The 27,714-nt window shown below is 41.0% G+C and overlaps 1 protein-coding gene across 2 annotated transcripts; it reads left to right on the top strand.

Moving 5' to 3' along the window:
- The first annotated feature begins 5,547 nt into the window (after positions 1-5,547).
- LOC117826298 (ATP-sensitive inward rectifier potassium channel 10-like) lies at positions 5,548-26,215 on the top strand. Of its 2 annotated transcripts, none has more exons than XM_034702248.1 (6): positions 5,548-6,124; positions 16,760-17,105; positions 18,712-18,923; positions 20,049-20,180; positions 20,316-20,493; positions 22,798-26,215. In XM_034702248.1, the coding sequence occupies exons 2-6, from the start codon at positions 16,760-16,762 to the stop codon at positions 23,190-23,192; spliced, it is 1,263 nt and encodes a 420-aa protein (XP_034558139.1). In that variant the 5' UTR covers positions 5,548-6,124; the 3' UTR covers positions 23,193-26,215. The 2 variants fall into 2 exon arrangements, with proteins under 2 accessions (XP_034558139.1, XP_034558140.1); XM_034702249.1 differs by lacking the exon at positions 5,548-6,124 and adding an exon at positions 8,068-8,389.
- The last annotated feature ends 1,499 nt before the right edge of the window (positions 26,216-27,714 follow it).

Here is a 27,714-nt window from a genome sequence, read left to right as displayed (position 1 = left end):
ACTACAAACAGAAAGTGGGAAGTATTGTGTCTCACTCACATTCCCACACAAATTCCCATTCAATCAAAAAATCAATCAATTAATCAGACTTTGTATTTGTAAAGCAATTTTAATACAACATTGTAACACAAAATGCTGTACATAAAAACAATAACTGGAGTAATAAATAGAATAAAATAAATACAAAAAAGAAGAACCCCCAAACCCACATGCAAGGTTAAGAACATTATAATAATAATAATAATAATAATGATAATGATAATAATAATAATAATAATAATAATGACAATAATAATAATAATTATAATTATAATAATTATGATAAAATAATAATAAATGAAAATTCAATAATACTTTTCGTTCTTTTTTTTTTTAAGTTCTATTAAAAATGTACCCCCCCTGCCTTCTCCTGTTATCAGTATAACCTTAACCTAACCTATCAATACCAATACATTATTGTTAATTTATTTTATTATACCTATGTTGTAATTTTAAGTATTACATCCAATGTTAATAAATAAATAAATAAAGTTGGGTGTAAAGTGCAATATATAATGATTTATTTTAGTGGAGAAGAAGTTTAAAGAAACCATTCAGTAAATGTTCCCCAGTGACGTGTTCCCACTGAGAAAATGTATGAATACACATTCATATAAAGTTATAACCTAAACAACCTCATCACTCAGTTAGTGCTCTCATGGTGAGTTCAGGGGTGTGTCTGTGGGTGACCAGGGTTGGCATGGGCCCCTCTTGAAGGCCACCCTGAAATCCTGAACTATGGCAACAATTGGCTTTTTTCTTTGTCAGTGGCGGGGCTACTGTGATAATTAACTTGGACTGGAACCCAACAGGCTGCTTATTTTCTTTACACTTCAATGTAGCATATTTTCTTTCATGATACCTTAAATTGTAGAAAAATACTTCACACATCTTTTTCATAAGACACGTGTGTTTTTGTGTTTCAAATACATGGGCCAGACATGACCATCAAACAGGCCGAGGGGGTCTGACACAGAGTAGTTCCTTGAGCAGCAGAATCAGTCCATCAAAAACTGCAAGGAAACTCTGCACACTGTCTAACCCTAAAATTACATTTATCGGAAACATGAGTGAGTCACAACGTTAACAGTAAATGTATTTTTGGCACCTAAAGTACCTAAAACCTTGACATCTTCTTTTTAAGTCTTTGGAGAATCAAATACAAACGATTTACATGTTAAAATTTAAACACAGGTATATTTTATCTATATGACACATGACCTATGTATAAGTTGTCAAGTTATGATTAATGGTTGGAGGCAGGAAGGGTAAATAAATGCTTTTCATGTGTGCATAAGTCAGAACCCCAATTGGGGAACTCAGTCAAAAAGTCTGGACATGCCAGGCAGCGCTGACTAACAGTAAAGGAAACATATGTGGCTGATGGTTCTCTTTTCTGTTCTTTTTCTATTATATCCAACTTCCACATTAAACAGTGTATCTGTAATTCAAAGAAACTGTGATGACCTTAGGGAACATTAGCAGACATACTCTAAACAGTCTTAATAACAATCATACGGTCCATTTAACAATAAAGCCTGAACACATTGACTAGAATAGAAACCTATCAGATCCAGTACCGTGACGGATTGGAGACGGACCAGACACGTATCTGGTCTAATTTGGCTGTAAGGGGGCCCTGAAACAGACCATAAGCACACAGCCATTTCTAAACAGTCGATATTTGATTAGCTGAGATTTGTTTGTGGAAACAAAGGAATTACAACAAATCAAACATTTCACACTCAAAACATACAGACAAAAATGGCTCTCACAGTTACTTAGCTTGACATGAGGAGTACTTCTCTACATGTCTAAAACAAATTAAGCCGTATGTAGTCCTGTGTAAAGGCTTATAAAGTCACCTTTACCCAATGATGTCATCAGCTTGAGACAGAAAACAGCCGTAGGCTGTATAAATAATGGACGTAGTATCTGTGACGTCACCCATCTGTTTCTGGAGCGCTGTTTTGAGGCCAATCGTCAGTGGCAGCCATACTGGAAATGCTAAACTCAACGTAAAGAGTCGGGTTTTGAGCCTCCTCGCCAACAGCTACAATGTTCCCGTCTGTCAATCAAGTCAGCTGTACCTCTCGTAATGGAAAACTCGTAATCTTAATATCTTCGAAATTGACGTGTTAGAAAAAAAATTCACTCCCTGTACAGTGTGTGCCGATAGAGAAATGAGCTATCCAAAGATTTGGGTGTTCTACTACACAGTATTATTTTCATTATGGGAAGTGTATGGTTTTATCATTCTTGTTTTTTAACCTGTCCCTCTCAAGTATTCTGACTCCATGGAGGAACACAGCTACATTGATGCTGCACTCATTTAGTGATAGTGACAGCCTGCCAACCAAATGAGGCGTGCTGATCTGAGGTCGCAGGCTGCTGATCAGACAGGAAGCTCTCTAAAATAAAGAATTCTTTTTTCAGTGTGTGGTGTTTCACTTCTTGAAACCACAGACTCACAAAACCTGGGGTTACTTTTATTGTCAAAGTTTACAATCTACATTAGAACATGTAGAACCCATACATCGTAACATACAGTATGATACAAATCAATACAATGCAATTCGATATGATTTGATTGATGCAATGCGCTTTTCCGTCCCCCTGGGGAACTTTGTCTGTGACTTGAGTGCATTCAGCTGTCTCCACACTACTCTAAATAACTAAAGAAGAAGTACCCTCTACAGTCTAGCACGTTTGGGTGGTCTTTCCATGATGCCGACTCTTTCCTTGTCTTTCCTTTCTTGGTGATGAATCTAACCTCCTACCATGAAGTAAGCTTTCCTACCATGCAGAAACTGCACACGCCGCTTTTTCCAGCAACAGTCTTTGCAGTCTACAAACTCAACAGAAAGTGAAACGACACATTGGGCTAAGTCACACTGAGGGCAGTAGACACATCAGGGTGTTGGTTAGAGTTCACCAAAGTTGACGTGCAGTAATATAGTTTTTCCACTGTTTTTTTAAAGTAGGTTTCTGAGTCCCTTACAGCTTTGAGGATGTTACTTTCTCTGACCTTTTTTAACACCTGAGTGAGACAGATGTGCTTTTTGTAAACACCCAACAGAAAGAGCCATGGTCCTTTTTTTTCTTTAAAATGTTTGAGTTGTTTGAGTTTTTTTTTGGGGGGGGGGGGGGGGGGGGGGGGGCTGTTTTTTTTGGAGGGGCTGCGCTTTTGGGGGCTACTTTTTGGAGGGGGCTGCTTTTTCCCCCATGCAACAACTTTTTGATGCAACCTTATTAGTCTCAGTCATTTTCAAACTCACTGTAAAACAAATTAAATGAGGTGGAGAGATGGACCCTTCCAGGTGTCCTATGCCATTTCTTGCGCATACATTTTCTCCATTCATGTATCATGTCAGTGTTTACATTGTTTCTTAGTTTGATTTTTGTTTTTGGTAGTATGGTGACCATGTAGACCCTCTTGCTTCAGCTTCTGTAGGTTTAATTAGTTCACTTATTTGAAATGTCTGTCCCAGTTCAGTTTCAGGTTTTTATTCAGCTGTTTTGTTTGAGTAAAGGAACTCAAGAATCTCTGAGTCTTGTCCACGCATAAGCGTAAGTTAGATCGTAACATTAACATGCGGGTTGGTGTGGTGTCAGCAGTACTTCAGGTGAAGAGGGAGCTGAGCCTGAAGACGAAGCTTTCGATATGTCCAAACCCTCACCTGAATGGACACGAGCTTTGGGTCATAATTGAAAGAATGAGATCACAGCTACAGGACGACAAAATGAGTCTCCTCAGCCTTAGAGGTCAGGAGCTCAGACATATGCTACCTGTTAGCACCTAAAGGAGCCAGTTAAGCTGGTTCAGACATCTAGGCCTGTATGCACGTCCAGCCACTAGTGATGAAAACGGGCCGTTTCTACTAATGGTGGGAAAAAAATTTGGTTAGCGGTATGCATGAGCCAGGTTAACACCCAAACAAAGCATTAAATTTAATGGCGGTAGACCCCACCATTACAGGTGCTAACGGCAGGATTACTGCACCTGTTAGGCTGTTTAAAGGACCGCGAACATCATGCTTATGCGTTACCGTTACCGGATATTTAGGGATCAAACGAATCCTTTGGAAAAGTATGACGATGTCGAAATATTCAGCAAATTAAAATTTAGGAGACGCAACATAATTCTTAGGTAACCTACCAGCAATACCGTGAAGTGAATCCTTCCCAAACAACTCCAAGTCCTCATCCTTCAATGGGGGGACAGGTGGTCCTCCACATGGACCACGCTTGTTGCGCAAAGCCGCTTTCATGTTGCTTATTTTATTTTTGAGGTCTTCTACTGTGGGCTCAGAAACACCACACGCATTTATCCGGTTCAAGATCTGAAGCCTCGTCTGTTCTCTTTGAGGATTGACTTGCTGATAATAGCTGTTTGTTCATTCTATATTCTTGAAATAAAGTGTCCATTTCTTCCGTTGAGAATTTTTTTTTTCTTGATCTTCTCTCAGTCACACCGGTACCGCTCACCATGTTTATTATTGTTTATGTGTAGTAGGCATGCGCAATTCAAATTTGTTGGATAGTGGTTTTCCAGGAGGTTCCCTGGACGTTTTGCACCAGCCCCGCTTTCATGGCGCAATTAGTTAATTGGCCAATTATTTGCAGTCGTGCATGCGGCTAATGCTACTGCCAAATGGGCCGTTCCATAACGGTACGTTAAGACTAATGGTCCCGTTTGAGTAATGGCTGGATGTGCATATGGGCCCTGATGAGGATGCCTCCTTGATAGCTTTCTCAGGAAGTTCTCTCGAGCACTTCTGATTGGGAGGAGACCCGGGGTAAAACCCGGAGCTCACTAGATGGCTTATGTAACTCGGGATTCCGAGGTGTTTCCATCTGGCCTGGGAACACCTCTGAACCCCCCGGGAGGAGTTGGAAGAGGTTGCTGGGGAGAGGGATGTTGACTTGCTTAGCATGCTTCCACTGCGACCCGACCCCGGATGAGTGGAAGAGAACAAATTAATGTTTATTTGATAGGGACAGAACATGTCGCTGAAGGCTCCAGAGTTTACAACAATGCTCATTTCTACTCACAGTCCCTAAAGTTGCCTTCGCCTTTTATTACATTCCTCACTTTTTGTTGCTTCTATTAAACAAAATCACAAAATACTTACAAATAAAGGTCTTTGCTGAACTTTGCATTGCTTTGTCAGGAACCCTCAACTACATTCGACCAGTGGTCCTCATCAGCTGTGTCCTCCTCCCCCTCTTTGAGTTAAATAATGCTTGGTCACCCTCTTCTGAGGCGGAAAAAAGGCCTGTATTCACCTCACGGATGTCCCTCTTTATGTGTTGGAGCTCGACAGGACGCTCCGTACGGACGCTCTTGGACACAGCAAACGCGGGGCTCAGAAGTTATGAATAGGGGGCTCTGTGGTGCCCCCTAAAAGACTGTTTGTGTGTGTGTTTTTCTGTGTGTGTGTGGGTGGGTTTTGCTGCAGGGGGTGGTCTTTTAGACTTGTTTGTTGGCGTGTGCTCTGTGCATTGGTGGAGTGCATGTGAGGTTCAAACATGTGCACGTGTTTGTATGTTTGAGTATATCTGTGCACATTTTCAACATTTAAAGCAAAAGAGTGATGTGATGCAACAACAAATGCATTAACTGATTCTTTCAAGCCAATTTGCAAGGCTACCTTTGATGCATTTGTGTTCCTACGTGTTAATCTGATGCTGAATTGAGATGAGGGGGAGCGGCTATCAATTATTACAGCAATTACACAGACGTTTGCAGGATGCAGCAGGAATTCAGGAGTGAGAGAGAGAGAGATGGAGGAAAAGTAAAAGAGAGAGAGATGCCTCTTATAAAGCCAAGTCCGGTCTCTTTGGAAGGAATTTGTGGGCAGTGAGACCGGGCTTTGGGTCAGAAACAGGAGCCCCATCAGCCAATGACTGTCTCCATAATTCTCCTCAATGGTGCACGGGTGCCAGGCTGCTGAAGTTTTACAGTCCGTGTCGTGTGAGCATGCGTACGACAACAAAGCAGACATGTGGACGACAGGCTGAGGCTCCGGGCTCCTGCCTCCTCTCTGAACAGGTCAATTAGATTTCAATCCCAGCAGAAAAGGTAAGCAAATTATCTTCTCAGCAGAGTGCAATGAAAATACCAGAGTGAGAACAATGAATAACTTTTAAACTGCAACATGTTTCCCTTTTTAATTCTTGGTTTTTAACAATCTAATCTAAACAGTTATGTTAAGTGTATCTTTGGTTCTCACCTGAACTTTTCTTGTGCAGAATATCCAGATTCATGGCAGTGATTTGGAATTTATGTCATCTTTCACTTATTATCTATGTTTTTCTTGACGACTAAAGTGCTGTTGATGAATTATTTCCACAGGTTTCTACCACTACCTTTTTACATTTTGCTGGTTAAGGACTTGTTAATAATGAAAAAACTATTTAAAAAGTTCTCAAACAAAGATCAAGTTGCTTCTGAACTTTTAAGAACTTCTAATTTCACAACATTTTAAACGTTATAATGAAAATGAAATAACATCACAGCAAGGAAAATCAAATAATGCAAGGTACAAAGAATGAACTCCATGTCATTCATTCTCAGGTGTCATTTCGTGCAAAGTTTCACAGGTGAAACCCCCACACGGGGTTATCAAGTGAACACGGTGGAGGGAGGTGCCCACTTGATAACCTCATTGATGTGCCGGCTCTCGCTGCCCATCTGTCCTATCTCTCTCAGGCTGTGGGTGACACGAGGGGCCATGTGGTAGACTATGAAACCTATCAGTGGAGAACATTTGTATGAGGGCGTGATGGGATGGATGTCTTCACTGAGCGCTCATCCTTCTTATTCAAGCACAAATCCAAATCCTTGGATGTCAATTGGTGCGGTAACTCTGAGTGCAAAGGTTAAAAAAGATGCACTTCACGCACAAAATATTAGAGGTGAACAAAAATTATGGATCCCAACATGATCTCATCAAGGACTGAATCAAATCAGAGCATCAGGTCTGATTGTTTATTCTGTATTTTCTCTTAAAATTGAGTGAATGAAATTCAAGGTAGCAGATAAAGTAATATACTGTCACTGTGATTAGTGATCTGATAGATAAACGGCGTGGATTAGGGCTGTCTTTGTGTTTTGCAGCAGTTTGGAAGATTTAAAAAGGAAATAATACCAAATAAAAACTTTAAAATGTTGTTTTATTTTGAGGAAATTTCAGGGTAATGATTGAAATAAGACATTTGGCTTAATTTAAATAAATTAATCAATTAAAGCCTGATGCTTCCTTACGGATCCTACACTTTCTTCAACTTTTTCCTTTTTTTTTCTTCTTTTTTTTAGTGCTAGAGTTTTAGAGTCAGAGTGAGAGTCTGTCCTCTGACTGACAGCGTGTCAGATGTAAGAAGGGACAGGAATATTCAAGAAATTTGATGAATGGACCGTAAAAAACAAACCCTTAAATCAGGAGAAGAAGAAAGTGAAAAAGGGAAGAGGAGGAAACAGAAGAGTTGCTTTCATTTTAAGAAATGTTAAGACATTCAAAGATATCATGTCTAATAAAAGCCTCTTATTTTGGTGCTCAATGAAATTCTGTAAAAGCAGAAATTTGTTAAAGAAGGAAAGGAAGAGAAAGAAAGGGAGGTAAACTGAGGTGGGAGTGTGTGTGTTTTGTGTGTGTGTGTGTGTGTGTGTGTGTGTGTGTGTGTATGTGTGTGTGTGTGTGGTGGGGTGCAGAGTGGGAGAGATGGAGGGGGATTACTCCTCACTCCGGAATACTAACGAGGGCCTTTTGTCACAGATCTCTTTCTCTCTCTCTCTTCCTCTCTTCCGCTCCCTCGTTTTTCTTTCACTCATCGCACACACACACACAGCAACACACTCACACACATGCACATAAACACACTTGTATTTATGCTTGACTTTCCAGTTATTGCTCACATACATGCATACATCACACACACACACACACACACACACACACACACACACACACACACACACACACACAGAAGCAGGCGTGTAATTGCAATCCCACTCTCACATAATCGCACACTCTCGCTTACACACACACACACACACATACGGATGGACACAGAGTCGTTTTTGTCAATGGTGTCTTTTGTTTCTTTTATCTCAGCTGCAAACAAAGCATTCCTGTGTACACAGAGGAGAGAGAGAAGGAAACAGTGCGAAAGAGGAAAGCAGAAAAAGAGAGAGACGGAGGGAGAAAGAGAGAGATCAGGAAAACAGTGCGCGGCCTCTTTTGTTTGGCTAAAGAGAAAAGTTTTAATTCAGTTTTTGGACCCGGCTCACTGAGGCAGGGCGGTACTGTAAAGTAGTCATGGAGATGGAATACATCCGACTGGAGAGGTTGGTCTGAAATATTTCACTCTCATTTACTCCCAAATTGCTCTATTAGTTATCTGATATCTGCCTGTGGTGGAATTTATGTGTGTGTGTGTTTTCTCTCTCTGTTTGAGTGTGAGGAGAAAATTGGGCGAGACAGCGACCCAGAGTTGAAAGAGTGAAGATTTCAATGGTGTCATTGTAATTATGAATCTTTTGAGGGGTTCAACCCTTGCGTAATCACCAAAGTGAGACGTAATTAAAGCTGATTGGTTATGTAATCCATGAGCAGCGTTGCAAATAGGCTATTTTCAATCATAGAAAGAGGCCAACGTTTGTGGACACCCTCGATTCTGTGTACTCAAAATCAAAGCTCTAAACTTCCTCAGAGGTAAGGTCCACCAGGTGACGTCAGTGTAGGTTTTTTATTTGTATGTTTGGTTTGGAAGAACTTGTCAAGTCTCTGACCTGAACTTCATCCAACAAATTAAGGATGAACTGAAACCACGACTGAAAACCAGGCACAATAGGTGAACATAATACCATAATAATAACATTCACCTGTGTGCTACTTGAGTACATTCATTTGATACGACCTATTGTGTCATTGTTTAAAGTTTAACACCTTATTTGAATTTGTATTTAAAATAATTGAACATTTTGGTAAATATCTGGCGTTACAAAAAACAGCACCATTAACGTAAATACTTGCACATGGTAGGTTTAAAACCTTAAAGTTTTGGACAAAACGAGAAACCACAGAGAGAAAAACAAAGATATAGAAGACTATAAATGAACTCATATTTACATGCAGAGCATCTTTCATACACAAAAGCATGCACCATCAAGTGCTTCACAAGCAGAGGTGCACCCAGTCTGTTTTTAGTCGGGTGGTTGGATGAGGGCACCAACGTTTACAGAAGTGGCATTAAGTGTGTGAGTACACACACATGCATGATTTAAAAGCTGTTACTCCACTGATCATATCTATTTTAAAGGGATGATCCAGTATTTTTTAAGTGGGGTTGAATGAGTTACATGTCATGTAAGTGTAGTGGCAACAATGGATGCTGGTCAACTCAACTCCTTTAATAAGAAACTGCAGGGAGACACGGCACGTAAGCTAGGCTACATTCTACTACAGACGCTCTTTTGAGCCGGTAGACCTGAAAAGCTGATCAGTGCACTACATTTGAAATAGCGCGCCTGTGTTGCATCTGCAAATAGTGTAAAACAAACAGGCTTCTTTATGGCAAAATAAAGCGCTGAAAATTTCTAAGTAGAGTGTACACCTGAACCGAGATGAGTGTTCGGGTCCAAATATCTCAAAACCAAAAAAAATTATGAGGAAGACTTGGCCCCATCTGCAAAAGACTGTAGCCTAGATTTCTCCCTGCAATTTCTTATTAAAGGGGCCGAGCTGAGTGGCATCCTTTGTGGCTACTACAATTACAAGTGACATACAACTCATACAACCCAACTTAAAAAAATCTGAAACATCCCTTTAATCAGATCAATAATCAACCCAAAATGTTTTACTCCTTTGCACTTTTTCATTTTAAAAACTAAAGTAATAGAACGGTGAGAGGAGCTCTTCAAAAGAAAATGTTTGTCAAAAATTCAGATTTAAAGTACTAACACAAGGAGATGTGACAAATTGAAACCCAAGGAAAGCAAAGTCCTGCCTCTGATAAAGCCAATAACCTAAAACAGTTTAAGATTTGGGGTGGTCTCATTTCGGGGGGGGGGGATTATGGCCACCCGTAACTTTTCCCCGGAGCTGCCCCCAAACAAACAAAATGACAGGAAAGATGAGAGAATAAATAAAATACACTTCACTGACTTAGATTAAAATTGATTTGAGTTGAATTAGACTAAGTAAAGTCTGCTGTTAAAGTTCATCAGGTAGAGTTTGTCTAAGAAAAGAAAACAGAAAAAACCAAGAAGTCAAAAGCTGCAGAAAAAATAAGTCCTGATCAGGACATGCAGAAAGCGCAGATCTGGCCCTTTTCCTACCAAACTCTTACCACCGTCTCTAGTTACCACTCTGAAGTTCACCCTTTGTCCATTAAAGGCCTCTCTAGTTAGACCCAACTGTAACGCGCTAAATAGAAAAACTTTATCTTGATTCACGCCGAGTTTCAGACAAAGATTTTTTCAACCTTAAGCGATTCATCCAAGTTTCTCCTCTCTCTCTCTCCTCCGGCTGACAAATGAGACAGTGTGTGGAGTTTGTTCTCTTAAGACACTACATCTTCATCCTAATTCTACTCTTTCTCCTTTTCTCTCACGTCTTCCTTATCTTCCTCTTTGTGGGAATTCTGTTCCCCACGGGCCTTCGTGATTTGTTGGACGTAAGTGAGCATGTTGAATGTGTGGAGATACAGTGACTGTCTGTCTGTCCGTGACAAGGACGGACCACATTTGATGTGTTTGTTGTGAAAAGAGCGTCCCAACCGTCCCAACAGTATGAAGCCCTCAAGTAAAGATACTGTACTGTACATGTCTGGGAGATCCAGCAGGTCAAACACAGGACTCACTGTTAACACTGACTCAGTGTTTTAGCCCAAACCAGGATATTCTAAAAGCTAACTTGTACATAGTTCATGTTGTGAAAACGTTCTTTGAGTTTCTTTGTTAAATTTATGAAAATATGCAGGTTTGGGTTAAAACATTACGTCACCAAAACTGTTACATCCAGCGTAGGAATGATCTGCCTGCAAGAAGCATTAAAGACAAGCTTTAAGGTAGCGGGTATAGCCAATCACCAGGGATGTGTCCAGAGGGGTGGCCAGGGGTGGCATGGGCCCCTTTAAAATCTGAACGGCCATCCCTGGTGCTGAGTTATGATTGGCTTTTTGCCTGACATGCCTCCATCCCCAGTGTCTTTAAAGAGTTAAGGAAGACTGATAAGCTGACACTTTCTTCTTTATCCTTTCAAAGCTTTTTGCATATAAATCAAACATCCGTGTGATACTACACCAAAGGAGAGAGGATTAGTGGAGATATGAAGGATAAGTCAATTCTTGTTTGTTGGTGATTAAATCAGTATCAAGTGGGCTACAACAGTTTAAAGGTTTGGCCACACCCCTACCAATCACAGTACATTAGACTTGGATTATGTATTATGAAAAAAAAAAAGAAAAAAAAGACTTGGATTATGTGGAGCTCTTGTGAGTAAAAAAGTGTGAATGCAACTTGCTGCATTGTGGATTATTTGAAGCTAATTTGCTCTATATCATAACCAATATGCTTCATCAAGGGGAAAGATCTCACACATGCAGACGACACAAGATCTACAAGATCTCTACAAGTCCCATAGACTGTATAAGAATTGACGTAGCCGCCGTGATGTAACCTGGTCTGTGGACTGCTGTTTTGAAGCCTTAAGTCTGGTTTATACTTCTGCGTCGAATCAACGCCGTAGCCAAAGTGTGTAGGTTTGCGTAGCCCCTTACCTAGGCAGAGGCCTACACACATAGCTGACATACATAGCTGACACACATCTCCTCACAAGACCTGTGATTGGTCCTTTCAACAGCATTGTATTTCCTGTTTTCACAGCACTTCTGGAATCACTGCACATCAACCGTGAATTTAATCTCCTCCAAAGTCTCCTCTCTATTCTCCCCTATAATCATGTCTGTATGATATAAGCAGCATCATGTATCAGCTCTAAACTAACAGAATACATTCAGAATCGCTGTGAAAAAGCAAACAGGAAACAGGTGACCCGACTATCAGGGAGACCAAACTGCACTCAAGCATTTCGGCAGAGTACAGCTGTGTGACACCTACACACCAATGCACAAGTATGTGGTGCTCACGTTCGCATCAACCACTGCTATGTAGGGTCGACACAGAAGTATAAACCAGGCTTTAAACTCTGATTTTTGACAATCACCCTTTTGGAGTTTTGATAGCAGTGATGCTATTTTTGATGAGAAACTCAAAGGCTACGTCAACTTCTTATTAAGAGCCTTTCGTAATACCCAAGTCTGCCTTCAAGTGTCAGACCTTAAAGATAGCATCTTAACAAGAACTGTGCACTCACTGCTTCTGCTCACTCAACTTAACAGGAATTAACACCCACATCAGCAGAGGTGTTAAACTATTCTCTCTGTTGTTTACATGAATTGTAAGACAGTCAAGTGTTTTAGTTTAATGGCTGAGAGGTTGAAATATTTAAATGTATCGAAATGTTTGACCAAGTGACTTGTTTTACTTCCCTGGAGTTATCAGAATCAGAATCAGAATCAGAATCAGCTTTATTGGCCAGGAATGCTTGAACACACAAGGAATTTGACTTTGGTAAACTGTGCTCTCTCTCTACAAGGCATAAGAATAAGGCATACAAATAAAAATGAAATAAAAATAATAACAATAACATCAGCTATAAATACAAAAGAACAACAAATAGGCATGACTAATATGTACAGGCTAAAATAATATGATAAAAGTGCAGTGGTGAGTTGCAGAGGTAGTTTTTACATTTAAAAAAATAATAGTTAAATAATACAAGAAATAGAAATATGGAATTCTGCTTGGAGAATTGTTGCATTGTATACTTACATGTATATTTACAGAGAGTTATGCCTCTTGGTTAACACCTCTTTAATGACTAAATTATATAAACTTTAAATTTAGGTCAACAACTTTTTTTCCAACCTCAAATCTTGTTTGGTTTCCTTTTACATGTGGTTTGGATGTTTATTCAGTGGTTCTCAAGCTCTTTGTTCTCACACTAAAAGCAGAAAAAAAATGTGTGGCCTGCATGACATGTTTTATTATATCCTTGATTTCCATGCTTTTGAGATTGAGATCTTTTGAAGAATCTCTCAATCTACTTCCAAGCAACAAAAACTTAAATTCAGAACTATGTCAAAAAAGAGGAAGACAAGCCATGTCATGAACCGTATTTGTTAACTCTTTGAGGTTTTATTGCGTCATGGTTGTGAGGAAACACCTTAGCTTCCTCTTAACTCTAAATCTACAGAAAACTGTCAAAACAATGAGAGCAACTCCACCAATTTTTTCCCACATCACAAATGAACTTCTTATGAAGAAGTGTTGCTGGTCTTTCCGATGGTGTAACAGGCAGGTCATTATTTGAAATTTCCAAAACCAAGAGCTCAAACAGGCCTGTTACATGGAGCTATGTGACAGATGTACTAAGCTGAGGAGGTGGGACAGGTTAACACTATTTGCTTTATTTTATCCTCACTCAAATTATTCTGTCTCTTTTCAGTCCTTAAAGAGATACCGTCTGAGAAATTGGGAATCATTACTCAGGGTCCTAGTCTACTTTGTCATGTCATTGTGCAAAGCCCCTCTCACTACCTGCTGACAATGTCAAGACAATTTCAGGACATTCAGGCCCTGACAATGTACGAGCGATTTTGCTAGTGCACAAACAACTTGTCACTCTTTTTGTTTTTAGGGGAGAGGGACAACTGGATGGAAGATGCAGTAGGAAGAGTCTTCTGGGATAATAATTATGCAACAAATTTAAGGAAATGTCCTTTTAAAAAGCAGAAGTAGAAAATAAAGTGCAACTGAGGCGAGCAGTATAAAGAAGCAGAACTCTGCTAATCAGAACCTGTTGACACTCTGACATTGCAGAGGTTTTGCTTGGGGTGGATCCACATGAACAAGTCTTCTCGAAGTCAATGGCTGTTTTAGAAACCGCCTACTGTACTAGTAGTACGTATGGATTTGGCCATAATTCAGTATGTAGTATGTAGTATGTGAACAAGAGCAAAATCTGCAGTATGACAAAACTTCCCGGATGCCGTACTGATTCGGGAAAATTTCTCAGTATGCATCAGAGCATTCTCCCTCGCATACTGTTTCCCACAATGCACAGCGCTAACGTTACACTTCTTTTTTTTTGACGGGGGGCACTCAGTTTTTAGGTTCTGTGAAAATGATCAAATTCCGTATAAACCACTTTTTAACTTTTTAAACCACGAGTAATGCTAAAGAAGCAGTTTTGCTATCAGCTTGGCCGTTGTTTACTTCCACTTTCCGAAACCAGAAATCCAGTGACGTCTGGCCAACGTCTGGACAGATTGAACAGAACTGTCATACTACAGACTGAATTCAAATCAAGTATGTAGTAAGCAGTACCCACTGCCTACTACATTCGTAGGTAGTATGTAGCAGGCCATTTTGAAAAACTGCCACAGTGAACAGACATTCGCATCAACACATGTATCTCCTGGATGTTGTAGGGACATTTCTCAGGACTTCAGACAGGGGGAGACTTCAAGAGATCTACCAGAAGACTCCTGAGATCATGTAGTTTGTGTTGGACATACTGAATCGGGCTGTCTTGGTATCAGATTTTCACCTATCAGATATGGAAAACTTGAAAAAAATTGTATCAGTCAAATTAAGGAAAGGCAGCACAAGGGTGGAGCGACACGTTGCTTAAACTTAAACTTTTGACTTACTTACATGTCATCATGTATTTCTAATGATGCTTAAAGTTAATATCTAATGAAACGAACAACTCACTGTCTTCTTCTGCATGTGATTCTGTGTAACACGTTGTCCATTAAAACTCCTGACATCTTCTTCTATGTGATTTGCGCTGCAGTAGAAGACACACACTGTGGTGACAGCTTCTTCTGCTGCTGCTACCCCCTCGTATGACCCAGTTAGTTACATAGTATTACCATATGTCTATTTTAAGCACAATATCAATATTTCTTCTTTTAAAAAGATGGTAATAGTCAATACCGAAATATTGTGACAGCCCTAATACTATAACTTAACCTGCCGGAGGAGATCAGGCAAGCAAAATCCTTGTCCTCTTTAAAGTCTCTTTTAAAAACACACTTTTTTAAATGTGCTTTTACTTCTTAAATCATCACTGACTTTTTAATTTCTGCATGGTTTTTATTATTGTCTTTTACTCAACTCATTTTAGTTCTCGTACACCATTGTGATGTGCTTTTGTGTTTTTTCTCTCACTATGTCTTGCACTCTGTAAAGCACTTTGTAAACCTATTTTTAAAAGGTGCTATATAAATAAATGTTTTTGTATTATTATTATTATTATTATAACTTATATCCTCAAAGGGGGCTTCGCTTAAAGGTCTTTTGATTTGCGGGCAGTTCTCTTCCAGTTTTTGAACGACTGACAAGAAAACATGGGCATAAAAATTCAATTCTGAAGGGTTAAGAAACCTCAGAGCCAAGAGATTGAGAACCACTAAAAAGGAAAACCCACACATTTTCTTATTTTTTCTGGATGACTGACCTGCTTTCACGATTCTGTTCGAGGGTCGTACATTTGGAGTAATTCCCAGTATTTTGTAAGAATTAAAACAAAAATTAGTCCTTCTTAACGTGTCTTTTTGATTACATCATGCAGATTTTTTGGCAATCATGAAGGCCGTATTAGAGATTAAGTCCACACCGTGGCTCTTTGATGGCAGTCAAGAAGGTGTTTGATTGTGTGTCATTCTCAGGAAACTCCCACAAAGCTTCCTCCAAATTTCAAAAGAAAAAAATTCAAAAACACATGTGGGTGTGCCAGACTTTTTATGTTGTTTTTTCTTCACTTGTTTTGGTGTTTAAAACTGTGTTCCAGTTGAGGTAAATCCCCCTCTTAGAATGGGAGCAGGTGGCTGATGGTTACCAAAGCCATCAGAGGCAGTTTCTAGCTTTCCCCTAATGCTAAAGGAAATCACCAAAATCTCAATCAGATCATGAGGTTGTTCTGACGTTGTGAATTCTAGGAGTCATAAAAATATTCTTCACTTCCTTCTGACAAGCCTTCCCATTTTACCAAGCGGCAACCTCTGGTCTAAAAATATTCAGCCAATGCTGAAGTGCTAAAAATTGCAGTTCATTGAGGATCCGCTTGAGGCTGGCTCCGGAAGTACCGGAAACCACATAGACACCAATTCAAAAAAGACGATCTTTACAGCAGAAATAAACATGTTTACAGCCTGGTTCAAAACACGAGTGTAGTCTGGATAGCTCATTACTCGATCGGCTCACACTGTAGGGGGGGTGAATTTTTTTATAATGCAGCAGTGTCGAAGATATTTAGGTTGCAAATTTTCCATTATGAGAGGCACAGCTGACTTGATTGACAGGCTGGAACACTGTAGCTGTTGACCAGGAGGCTCAAACCCCGCCTCTTTACCTCACACTAAGTTTGGTTGACTTCAGTTTATCCAATATGTTTCCAGCCAACGATTGGCTTCAAAACAGCGCTTCAGAAACAGATGGGTGACGTCACAGATACTGCGTCCATTATTTCTACAGTCTATGCATTTTACCCATCACTTATCTCAAATTACCATATTAACAGCACTGTCAAGTTCTTGAGGTCACCAGAGACCTTTTTCTAACTGTTTTTTCTTTGTTTTTCACCAGATGACATCTGCTACACCCCCTTCCTCCCGTAGCTCCTCCCCCCAGAAGGTGTGCCACTCACAGACACAGACAGACGTTTTAAAACCCTTGCTCGGAGGTGGTATATCTGGTGGGGGCGGGACTCTGAGGAAGAGGAGGCGTGTCTTGTCCAAAGATGGGCGCAGCAACATTCGAATCGAGCACGTCAGTGGGCGGAGTGCTCTGTACATGCGAGACCTCTGGACGACGTTTCTGGACATGCAGTGGCGCTATAAGTTCTTCCTGTTCACCGCCACCTTTGCAGGAACATGGTTTCTCTTTGGCGTGCTGTGGTATCTGGTCGCGCTGGTTCACGGTGACTTGCTTGGTGAGAGATGAAAAGGGTGTCAGGGGGTCATATACGGTAACTGACAGGGCTAAGCAAAGGCCCACATTCAATATGAAGCACTTTAATAAATGTGCAAAAGCAAAAAAAAAAGATTTGTGGAAACTTTCTGCAAATTAAAGACGTGCTGCAAAAAAAATGACACGACTGCATCGACCGCAAACATGCTGCAAATACATTAATCATGCTTGATGATAGAAGCACTTCAGGTCAGCAGAACAGCTTGTATGTGACAGAGCAAGAGAGTAAGAGAGATGATGCTTTACCACACGTTTCAAAATGTTACTAGAATTTCTGAGAAATTGTTTCTGATGAACATCAAGCTGTGCTAATGTTACTGCATCTTAGCATGGCTTACGCTAGCTAGGACTCTCAGTTAGCTTTACTATAAGCTGACTGCCCAGTGTCAGGCTCTGAATTTAATATTTGAACGCTTAGCTATGGTGCTTAATTAGCCTTGCAGCTACTGTTGCACAGGTTTTTTCTATGTTTTCTGTTTTTGTGTTTTTTGATTTGCAGCACATTTGCTGTTAATGTAGTTTTCTCTTCATTTTAAGCATGTTTTTTTGTCATTAGTAGCATGTTTCCAATCTTGCATGTGTGTGTGAATATGCAGTTTGCAGATTGGTAAGCCTGGTTGACCACTTTAGTCATAGGTTACGAGGTCAAAGAAAACTGAAGTTGTGTCATTCCATAAAAACATGTTGTGCTCACTATGGCTTTTAGAAGGACTAGGTCTTCAGAAGACAATACTTCAAATAAAAAACAATGTTTATCCTGAATCAACAAGGGCTGCTTGTTCAAAAAAACCCAGCCTGGATAAGAACAATCTGGATTTGGGAATCCACTTTTTGTGATCCAGAACTAGGTAATCCCTCTTTCTCAATCCCATAGCTTTAATAAAATTGGATTTCTTTAAAACAGCTGGCCCAATGGGCACTGATTTGGCCTAATGGTTTGTCTGTTTGTCTAATGTTTGATACTTCCTATCTCAGCCACAAGAAGACTCTGCATGCATTAGTTGCATCATCAGAGTGGTAGGCAAGTAGGTAAAAACAACAGGCAGGTTTGCATACAATCATACATTAGCTCCAGGGGAAATTATTGGACTAATTCAAAACTGCACAAGAAATTGATTTTTAATTGTTTGGTTTAAGGATTTGATTTAATGATCAGTGTAAAGGGTTTTATAGAAGTTTTAAAGAGTAATACTGAAAGAAGCTTTCTCTGCAGCACTGCAGATCTAAGCCTGATAAAATGAGACATTAATAACATCAGGAAATTGTTTCATATCCGAAGTAAGACACATATTTCCCCCCTGCTTCCTTTAATGTCACTCAATTCTAACGCTTGCTCAACCATATATGACAGTTATACAGAGTCCTCCGTGATGCTGCATATGAATAGGATATTTGTGAGCAGACACATAGATATGGTACAATTACAATATTTAGCTTTCAGGCATAACAATCACCAGAACCCCATATTTTAGTGTACAAAAGTAGAAAACAGCAGCACATCCCAAAAACTGCTTCCTGTTCCTCAAACTCTAAGAGAAAACCTTCAATGACCTATTTTGCTCCTCCAGAGTTCGACCCTCCCTCAAACCACACGCCATGTGTGATGCAGATGCAGTCCCTGACGGGGGCGTTCCTCTTCTCTCTGGAGTCTCAGACAACCATCGGTTATGGCTTCCGCTGCATCACTGAGGAATGTCCGGCAGCCATCATCCTCCTCATTGTCCAGCTTGTCCTCACCATGCTGATGGAAATCTTCATCACTGGTACCTTCTTGGCCAAGGTATCAAACAATCAATCATCAATCAATCTTTATTTATATGGCACCAATCCATCCATCCATCCATCCATTATCTTGACCGCTTATCCCGTCAGGGGTCACAAGGGGCTGGAGCCTATCACAGCTGGGATAGCGGAAGGCAGGGTACACCCTGGACAGATCGCCAACCTATCACAGGGCTAACACAGAGAGACAGACAACCATACCACACACTCACACCTATGGGCAATTTAGAGTGACCAATTAACCTGGTAAGCATGTTTTTGGACTGCGGGAGGACGCCGGAGTACCCAGAGAGAATCCACACATGCATGGGGAGAACATGCAAACTCCACACAGAAAGGCACCTGCCCGGCCGGGGATTCGAACCAGGAACCTTCTAGCTGTGAGGCAACAGCGCTACTCACTGCACCACCATGCGGCCATGCGCCAAATCAACAAACTTTATCTCAAGATGCTTTTACAAACATAGGAGGTCTAGACCACTCTATGTCAAATTATGAACAGAGACCCAACACCAAGACAGGATAAGACTCAGTCTTACCCCACCTTAATCCATCATGATTATTGCACCTCGCAATATTTAGCTAGTTACAGCGGCTTGGAAAAACATTTTTTTTAACAGGCAGAAACCTCGAGCAGAACCAGACTCATGTTAGACACACATCTGCCTTGAACGAGTTGGGGTAAGAAAGAGGAATAGAGGAGAATAAGAGATAGAGCGGTGACAGTGATGAGACGAGTAGTAGTAGTAGCTGTTGCTGCTGGAGTCCAGCATGTCCGTATCAGCTGGAATCTGGAACCTCCACAGCAGGAGGACGTCTACGGCAGCTCAGAGGAACCTACGAGACAAGGGAGCTCAGGGACTCCAGAAAGGTCTATGGTTAGTAACTTTAATGGGACAGGAAGAGCTAAAGTAAGTGATGGAGGGTTGGGAGGAAGGGGATGAGGTAGGATCCCAGTGTGTCAGTGTGCCAGTTCCCCTGACAGTCAAAGCCTATGGCAGCACAACTAAGAGCTGGTCTAAGCCTGAACCAGCTTTAACTATAAATTAGGTAGGAAGCAGAAAACATGAAGCTGTAATGTAAATGTCATGCAGAATCTAGAACTGATGAAGCTTTTTCTCAGGTGGCGCGGCCAAAGAAGCGAGGTGAGACTGTGAAGTTCAGCCAACATGCTGTTGTATCGACTAATGAGGGCCGACCCTGCCTGATGATCAGGGTGGCCAACATGCGCAAGAGTCTCCTGATTGGATGTCAGGTAGGTGTGAATAGATACTATCAGACGTTTCCTCAGAATCTACAAGTTTTTGAAACTTTAGACTCTGGATGTGGATCTCATGCAAATCAGAAACTTGTCAAACTGTGAGCTAAGGGAGCGTCCCTTCTCCACCAGGTGACGGGGAAATTGCTCCAGACGTCTCTGACCAAGGAGGGCGAGACAGTTCGTCTGGACCAGAGGAATGTGCCCTTCCAAGTGGACACATCCAGCGACAGCCCCTTCCTTATCCTGCCCCTCACCTTCTACCACCTTATCGATGACAGCAGCCCCCTGCGAGCCTGGGCAGACAAAGGTAAGCTAACCTGTAAGGACAGGAGGCTAGTTTTACCTCTGCAGTCAGCTAACTTTTATCCCTTCAACATAATTGGTGAGAATACATTTTGAATTATCATAGTAGTGTTTCATTACTGTGGAGTGATCTACTGTCAGCCTGGTTTCACAACACTGGTTGTCAGCTACAGCAACACACAGAGCATTCAGATTTCCAAGAATGGAAATGGTGTAGAGGTTCAAAAAGTCATGTGACAGGATGATAAAATGACTTCCTCTGTTGGTGTCAACTAAGAAGGTGTGAACTAAGTTTGTGCTACTTGAGTCAGTCTTATCTGTCAGGGAATGGAGCTTTGTATTGCATTTGTTTTGCAGGATCAAGTACCTCTGATAAAAACAGAAGTGAACATTTTGCCATCCACAATTGGCTCTGAAAACTTTCTTATTTCTTAAATACTGATATCTGAATATTTGTTAGCTTACAGACACTGAGCCATATCTAAACAGTCTGAGGTGCAGAGTTTAAAGCATATGGCATGGGGTCATATGGTATGTTTGACTACTTTTGAACTGGTAAAATGATCCATGCACATCTTATAGTGAAATTTGTTGCAAGTTGTTGAAACTTCCCTTCATGTCTGAAAGAAAAGTGCCCTCACGGATAAGATAAAACATTAAAAAATTGCCTTCTCTGGTGTCCTTTCTTTGGAAAATGCATGAAAAAGAGTCCTCTAGGTGCCCCTCCAATGTATAAGGCGTAATAAAAACCGCTCTGGATGCACTTCTGTTAACTCCACAACTAAATTTTGAAAAATACTCCTGAATGCAAACAGACAATTATTGTTAGGAAGTGCTCTCTGGATTCCTTTTTATTGGATTGAATGCATAAAAGTGCCCTTTGGATGCCCCACCAGTGAATCAAATGTAAGGAAATGCCCTCATGTTGCCCTGTAATTTATTATTAAATGTTATGTTAATTTTGTAATATAATCAATGATATAGAAATATATCAATAGTATTGTGCTTTCCTTTTTCATAATTAACTTGGCACCACAATTTACCACAAAAATATTCACCATGATACAGGGAATTACATTATAGATACTCAAACATTTTCTAGGGATGGATCATTCATTCAAGTTTAAACTTTAAAAAGTTACACAACAAAGTGTCAACAAATACATCTTCTATGCTAAATTCTTCAAGGACTCAAAAGAGAATATTCGAAACACTTAAAACAAAAGTATGCAAGCAATTTGCTGCAAGCTGTCGCAACGTTAGAAACTTTCAGTCTGATAGCCAAACAGGAACATGCAGTTGAATGCACGGATACTGAAAGTATGGCAGCGGTAGCAAAGCCAGAGCAGAAGAAGAGACTGGAACTTTTGCAGGTTTTTGAAGTGCTGTTTTGAAGCCATATTGGTAATGCTGAACTCAACCTAACTTAGAGTGAGGTAAAGAGGCGGGGTCTGAGCCTCCTAGCCAACAGCTATGTGTTCCCACATGTCAGTCCAGTCAGTCCTGTCCTTAAATGGGCAAAACTCGTAGTCTTAATGTCTTCTGAACTGACGTACAGTGTGTGCCAATAGAGAAATTAGCTACTTAGACCCAAGCCGTTTTTTGAACCAGGCTGAAAACATGAATTGGTGTGTATGTGGTTTCCGGTGTTTCTGGAGCCAGCCTCAAGCGGATGCTCAATGAACTGCAGTTTATAATACTTCCACATGGGCTTCATATTTTGAGACTGGAGGTTGCCGCTTGACTACTACATCTTGAATTTTTTTACACAGAGAGGGAAGTTTGCCTGCTATTATTTGATGGACTGATTCCTCTCATAACACTCCTGTTCTACGAAAAAGAAGTGTGAAGTATTTATTTTGGAATTAAAGAAACAATAAATAAAAACAGGCTGTCGCAACACAAGTCCCGCCTCCGACAAGGGAAATAGCCAATCATAGTTTAGGATTCTGGATGGCCAAGCAGATTTCAAACCCCGGTCCTTGTGCTATATGGAAACACCAAAAAAAACCAAAAAAAAACACACTGCTTAATGAAATGGGTTGATGTGCACATTGAAATTAGACTTGCTTTTTCAACATGGCAGACTCAGGGTGTAAGAATGAAAGCTGCATCAGGTGAAAACTTGCAATCACACGTGTGCAGCTTGGTGCCAGGTGTAAGATCGACCCATCGTTATCTTCCCATAGTGCAATGCTAGATTTCTCTACTCGAGTAAAAAAAAAAATTCTCACCCTCTCTCTCTCATTTTCCTTCTTTTACTCCTCTGTGATGGGCCATCTCCTCTAATCTACCTTATTCCCATCAGGTGGGGGCTGGTCAGATCCAGAGTTGGCAGACTTTGAGCTGCTGGTGATCATGAGTGCCACAGTTGAGCCGACCTCCGCCACCTGCCAGGTCCGCACCTCCTACCTGCCCGATGAGATCCTCTGGGGTTATGAGTTTCCCCCTGTCGTCTCTCTTTCCCCATCTGGCAAATACGTAGCGGACTTCGCCTTCTTCGACAAAGTGGCCAAGACCAAGACCACGCCCATCTTCAAGACCCCCAGCCCCCAGCATGTGTACCAGAGCAACGGGGGTGGGCTTGTGTCAGAGTTGTGCGATCCAGAGAAGATTCGCCTGGAGCAGAGTTACAGGGAGAGAGGCGAGGACCGAGGCAGAGCCAGAGACACCCCTCTCAGTGTTCGCATCAGTAACGTCTGATCAAAGAGGGGCGGGTTAAGTTTGAGCATTTCATTCAGAGCAATGAGCAGGAAACAGCCAAGCTTTTAGTCAACTGCAAATCAATGAGAGACTGTTTATTCAGACTGTTTGGAACTTTAACAGGAAGATATTCAGGTCTAGGGAGCATCAAGTGATGCTGTTAGCAAGTCGGAGGGCTCTGGACGACTTCATGTTCCTTTAGTCGTACGTTTGCTGGGAAAATATGTTTTACTCAAATATAAATGTAATCATATGACGGCATAACACACTGTCTTACTTTAGCTAATGAATGTATTTTCTGATCGTACACTGTAGACTCTTTTATAACTAAAATAATAACAGGTTGATTTATTTATTCACACAGAGAAAAACACCATGATGGGTAAATAGAAAACAAAACTACAAGTGGAGAGTACAGAAAACTCCGTGGGGTGGTTTGGTCTCCCCCTGAAAAAAGGTTTCATACAGGTTGTGAGTCCGTATGAGTAGTTTCCTCCGTCATGAATGGATGATTCCAGCGTTTGGTAAGATTTCTGATGAGGGGGAAACTTCCAGAAACCTTTGGTATCCTCTGCAATGATCATGTGTTGAAAACTCTCCAAATGCCTAAGTGACACACGTTTACAAGACTTAGGGTCAAACTAAGCCGGTCCATGTAGCACACTCTCATGATACTTTCATTTCCTGTAGAGTGCTGTGAGGTTCAGCCTTACAAAAATGGAGTCAGCAAACGGAAACCTCAGCTGAACCAGCTCTGTATTGCCTCATACGAACGTGAAGATGGTATCTTGGTTTCTCTTTCTGTATAACTGCTGCTTCAAACAGAGAGTTGGCACTTTATGTGAGTACAGTCTGTACATTTGCACCTTAGGAAGTGTAGCTGCCTTTACTTAAAACCTTAACAGAGATGTGTTTTGTACTACTGCAAGCACTTAAACACTGTTTACCATTGAGGGAATTAAAATAGACTTTTTCTACAAAGATAAAAGTAGTTTATCTGTCTCACTGGCAAGCACAATTAGGCAGGGCATACACTGTGGTGGTGGAAAGTGAACTCATATTGTATGAGTGAGTCGTTCACAATGCACAACTGAAGGTGACGGTTTATGTGCTCACACGGTACGGTCCGACTGTCGAGCTCGACCTGACTGTTGGCATGTTTCAAATCGGGAGAGAGCTCAAACAATAAAGTTGCCTTTGAAAACTCCCTCAGACAGCAGTTCAAGTCTAAAGGACAAATTCCACCAGATCCATGTCTGGTCAGTCTCCGATCCGTCATGGCACCGGATCTGATAGGTTTCTATTCTAGTCAATGTGTTAACTCCCACTGGATCCACTCTGCTGCGTCTCTGATCCGGCAGCTCGGAACGCAACAGATCAGATATGCAAGACTTCTATTTTTGCTGGATGCGGGAGCACGACACATCAATCTCAACAGAGCAGATGGAGCGCGACAGGAAGTCAGCCACCAAAACAAAATGAAAACATCCGGTTCATTTTCAGAATAAAACACTCTGTGTTATCGTTAGATCATTTTTGACTTAACTATGACAACAAAATGTCATTTTGAGCGGAGGCAGGCCTGGAATCAACAGGTCAGAGGTTTTCAGAGGACCATAAAGACAACATGGATGAGGAGAGGAGGAGGGGGAGGAGGCGAATGCTTGATTCAGTGATTGCTGCGAGAAAACCTCGGTAACATGACCAAAGCGCCATAAAGCACAATCTTCTTCTTCGTTATCTGACGACCGCAGCAGAAAAAGTAGAAGCTTATACTAGACTGTGTTAAATTGCACAGGAAGACATAATATTATGGCTGATTGGTGTACAGTATATGTATATTTCAGTTGTCCACATCTTGCTTTGTGCTCTGCAGGCCTAATCAGGAAAAAAAAAGCCTTGAAGCTGGGGAATCATCTCATGGCGCTGCTCTCATGGCGCTGCTCTCATGGCGCGAGAGGATGCAGTTGGCCGACTAAAATTGCATGCCAAAATTTCATCCGACTGATCAGGAGCAGCAGATCGTGCCGTGGTCGTCTCCTGTGTTCCCCCTGTACACTGCACTGCAAATCGCGGAGGCAGCAGTCCAAGCAGATCGACCCAGACATCCCTCTCCCCAGCAACACTTTCCAGTTCCACCTGGGGAATCCCAAGGTGATCCCAGACCAGGTGTAATATATAATCCCTCCAAAAAGTTCTGGGTTTATCATGGGCCTTATCCCAGTTTTACGTGGGAGGTGTCCTTTTCAAATGCCTGAACCATCTCAGCTGACTCCTTTCGATGCGAAGGAGCAGCAGCTCTACTCCGAGCCCCGTACGAATGTCCGGGCTCCTGACCCTCTCTCTAAGGTGGCCCAGCCACCCTTAGGAAGAAGCTTGTTTCAACCGCTCGTATCTGTGACTTCATTCTTTCAGTCAGGACCCACAGTTCATGACCATATTTGAGGGTTGGAACATAGACCGACTGGTAAATTGAAAGCTTTGATCAATCTTGCGACTCAATAACTGCGCCTGAGTAAGCCTGGATTCTCACAGTGTATGCCCAGCCTTCTAAAGGTTAATGTTTTTAATGACTTCACAAACAGCTGCTGTAAATAACATGGGTTTTAATGCCAGTCTGGATGTTATAGTTTTCAAATATCACATTAAACATTCTGTTTTTGTACTAATGTCACATTTTGTCGAAGCCCTTTAAATGTTTTTAGACGACGAAGAAAGAAGGAGGACTTGTAAGATGACCACTCAAGTTTCACTCGAGTGACGACTTATGAAAATGTGAAAGAGATGTTGTAAGTTACTGAAAATGATTCTATTTGAAAGAAAGATGGTCAGACCTGACGGGTGAAGAAAAACGAGAGTGATGGATGCAAATATGTGCGAGATTGCAAGTATTTTTCCCCACTTCCTTCAGGTAACATCAAGATCTCCTCGTAAATATAAAAAGTGTTTATAATGAAGAAAAAAATATGAAATGTGGATGACCTGTGTCTAAAATCTGATTAAATAAAGCTGATTTTGAGTTATTAAAGGCCATGGTTTGCTTTGTGTTACAGGTACAAACTACAAGCTGCACCCTCACATTCACTCTACGTGGCTGTTTAACTATTTAACTCAAAGGATATACACTGCTCTTGAAAGTTAGGGGAATACTTAACCACCAATGGAGGGAAATGGAGGGAGGACCAATGTGCAGAGAAAATTAGATTTTAATCATAAAAGAACAAAAAGTAACAAACAAGACTCCAAAAGGAAACACTAGGATAAAAGAAACACAGAGAACACAGGAGAGACGTACACTGATCCTACAGAGGACAGGGGAAACAGAGGAACTACATACAGAGTGTAATCAACACAGACGTTGAACACATGTGAAGCAAATCAGGGTAATCAAAAAGGGAGGGAAACACACAATGGCAGGAAGTATAACTAAACTGGAAACACAGGGATCAAGAACTACAAAATAAATCAGGAAACACAAGACCAGACTAAGAAACATGAAAATACAACAAGAAATGACCAGTATACACACAAGAGAGACAAAGATATGAGTAATATAGACTAAACACAGGGAGGAACCAAGGCATGAAACACAAGGACAAAACTAAACTAAAAATCAACTCATGACAGTATAACACCAGGGGCCCATTTCAAGAAGCAAGTTTAACAAACGCAGAGACATTTCCATGCCCCCCCCCCATACACATACTATTTGCCATTTATACATACATACTATACTACCTATTTATGTATTCATTGATTTATTGATTCCTCATTAATTAGTTCAACTTTTTTTTTTTTTATTAATTTATTTTTGACTTAAAAATACAGAGTTGTAACACTTTGAAGCAGGTAGAGCCGTAGTAACAGATGTAAATCCCTGCTTCAGCTGCTTGATGAGCGTGGCTGTCCTGCAGTGTCTGACACAGAGAGGAGGGGGTCCGATCTACGTTGTTGTCTGTCACATATCACTCTGCTACACTAATATGTTTACCTGCCACTTCACTTCTATCACATATATACATAGTTGGCCTAGTAGCAATGCAGAAGTGCGTGTATTGTTTTTATTAATCCGTGCCACCCCCCTGGTACGACTGCTTTCAGTCTGCGGGCTTCAATCTATGAGCAGGGGTAACTCAGGGTTAGGTGAAGGCCAGCGAGCAGGTTAGTTTCATGGTGTATGTTCCCCGGGTAACTGAGTCAGTGTAACGCTGAACTGGCTTTGAGAAACCGAAAAACCAGAGTTTCCCTCATTTCGGGGTTTACTAACTTGGGATTTTCACTTAACCTGCTTTCTGAAATGGGCCCCAGGTCAGAAAGCATGAGTATATGTATACATATATGTATATGTACTAGTATATGTATTTGGGCCTGTCAGGAATGTGCCCAGAAGTTGTTGGGAGTGCATGCAGGGAAGGGAAGAAGGAAATACTGAGTCCCATAATGAGCTGCTGTGATAAAAATTAGCAGCGAGTTTAAAAAAACCCTGTAAAAAATACATTTTTTGAAACTCTAAGGAAGACGT

The sequence above is a fragment of the Notolabrus celidotus genome, chromosome 15, assembly GCF_009762535.1.
Source record: "Notolabrus celidotus isolate fNotCel1 chromosome 15, fNotCel1.pri, whole genome shotgun sequence".
Lineage (NCBI taxonomy): Eukaryota > Metazoa > Chordata > Actinopteri > Labriformes > Labridae > Notolabrus > Notolabrus celidotus.
This window is presented reverse-complemented; position numbering and strand designations above follow the sequence as displayed.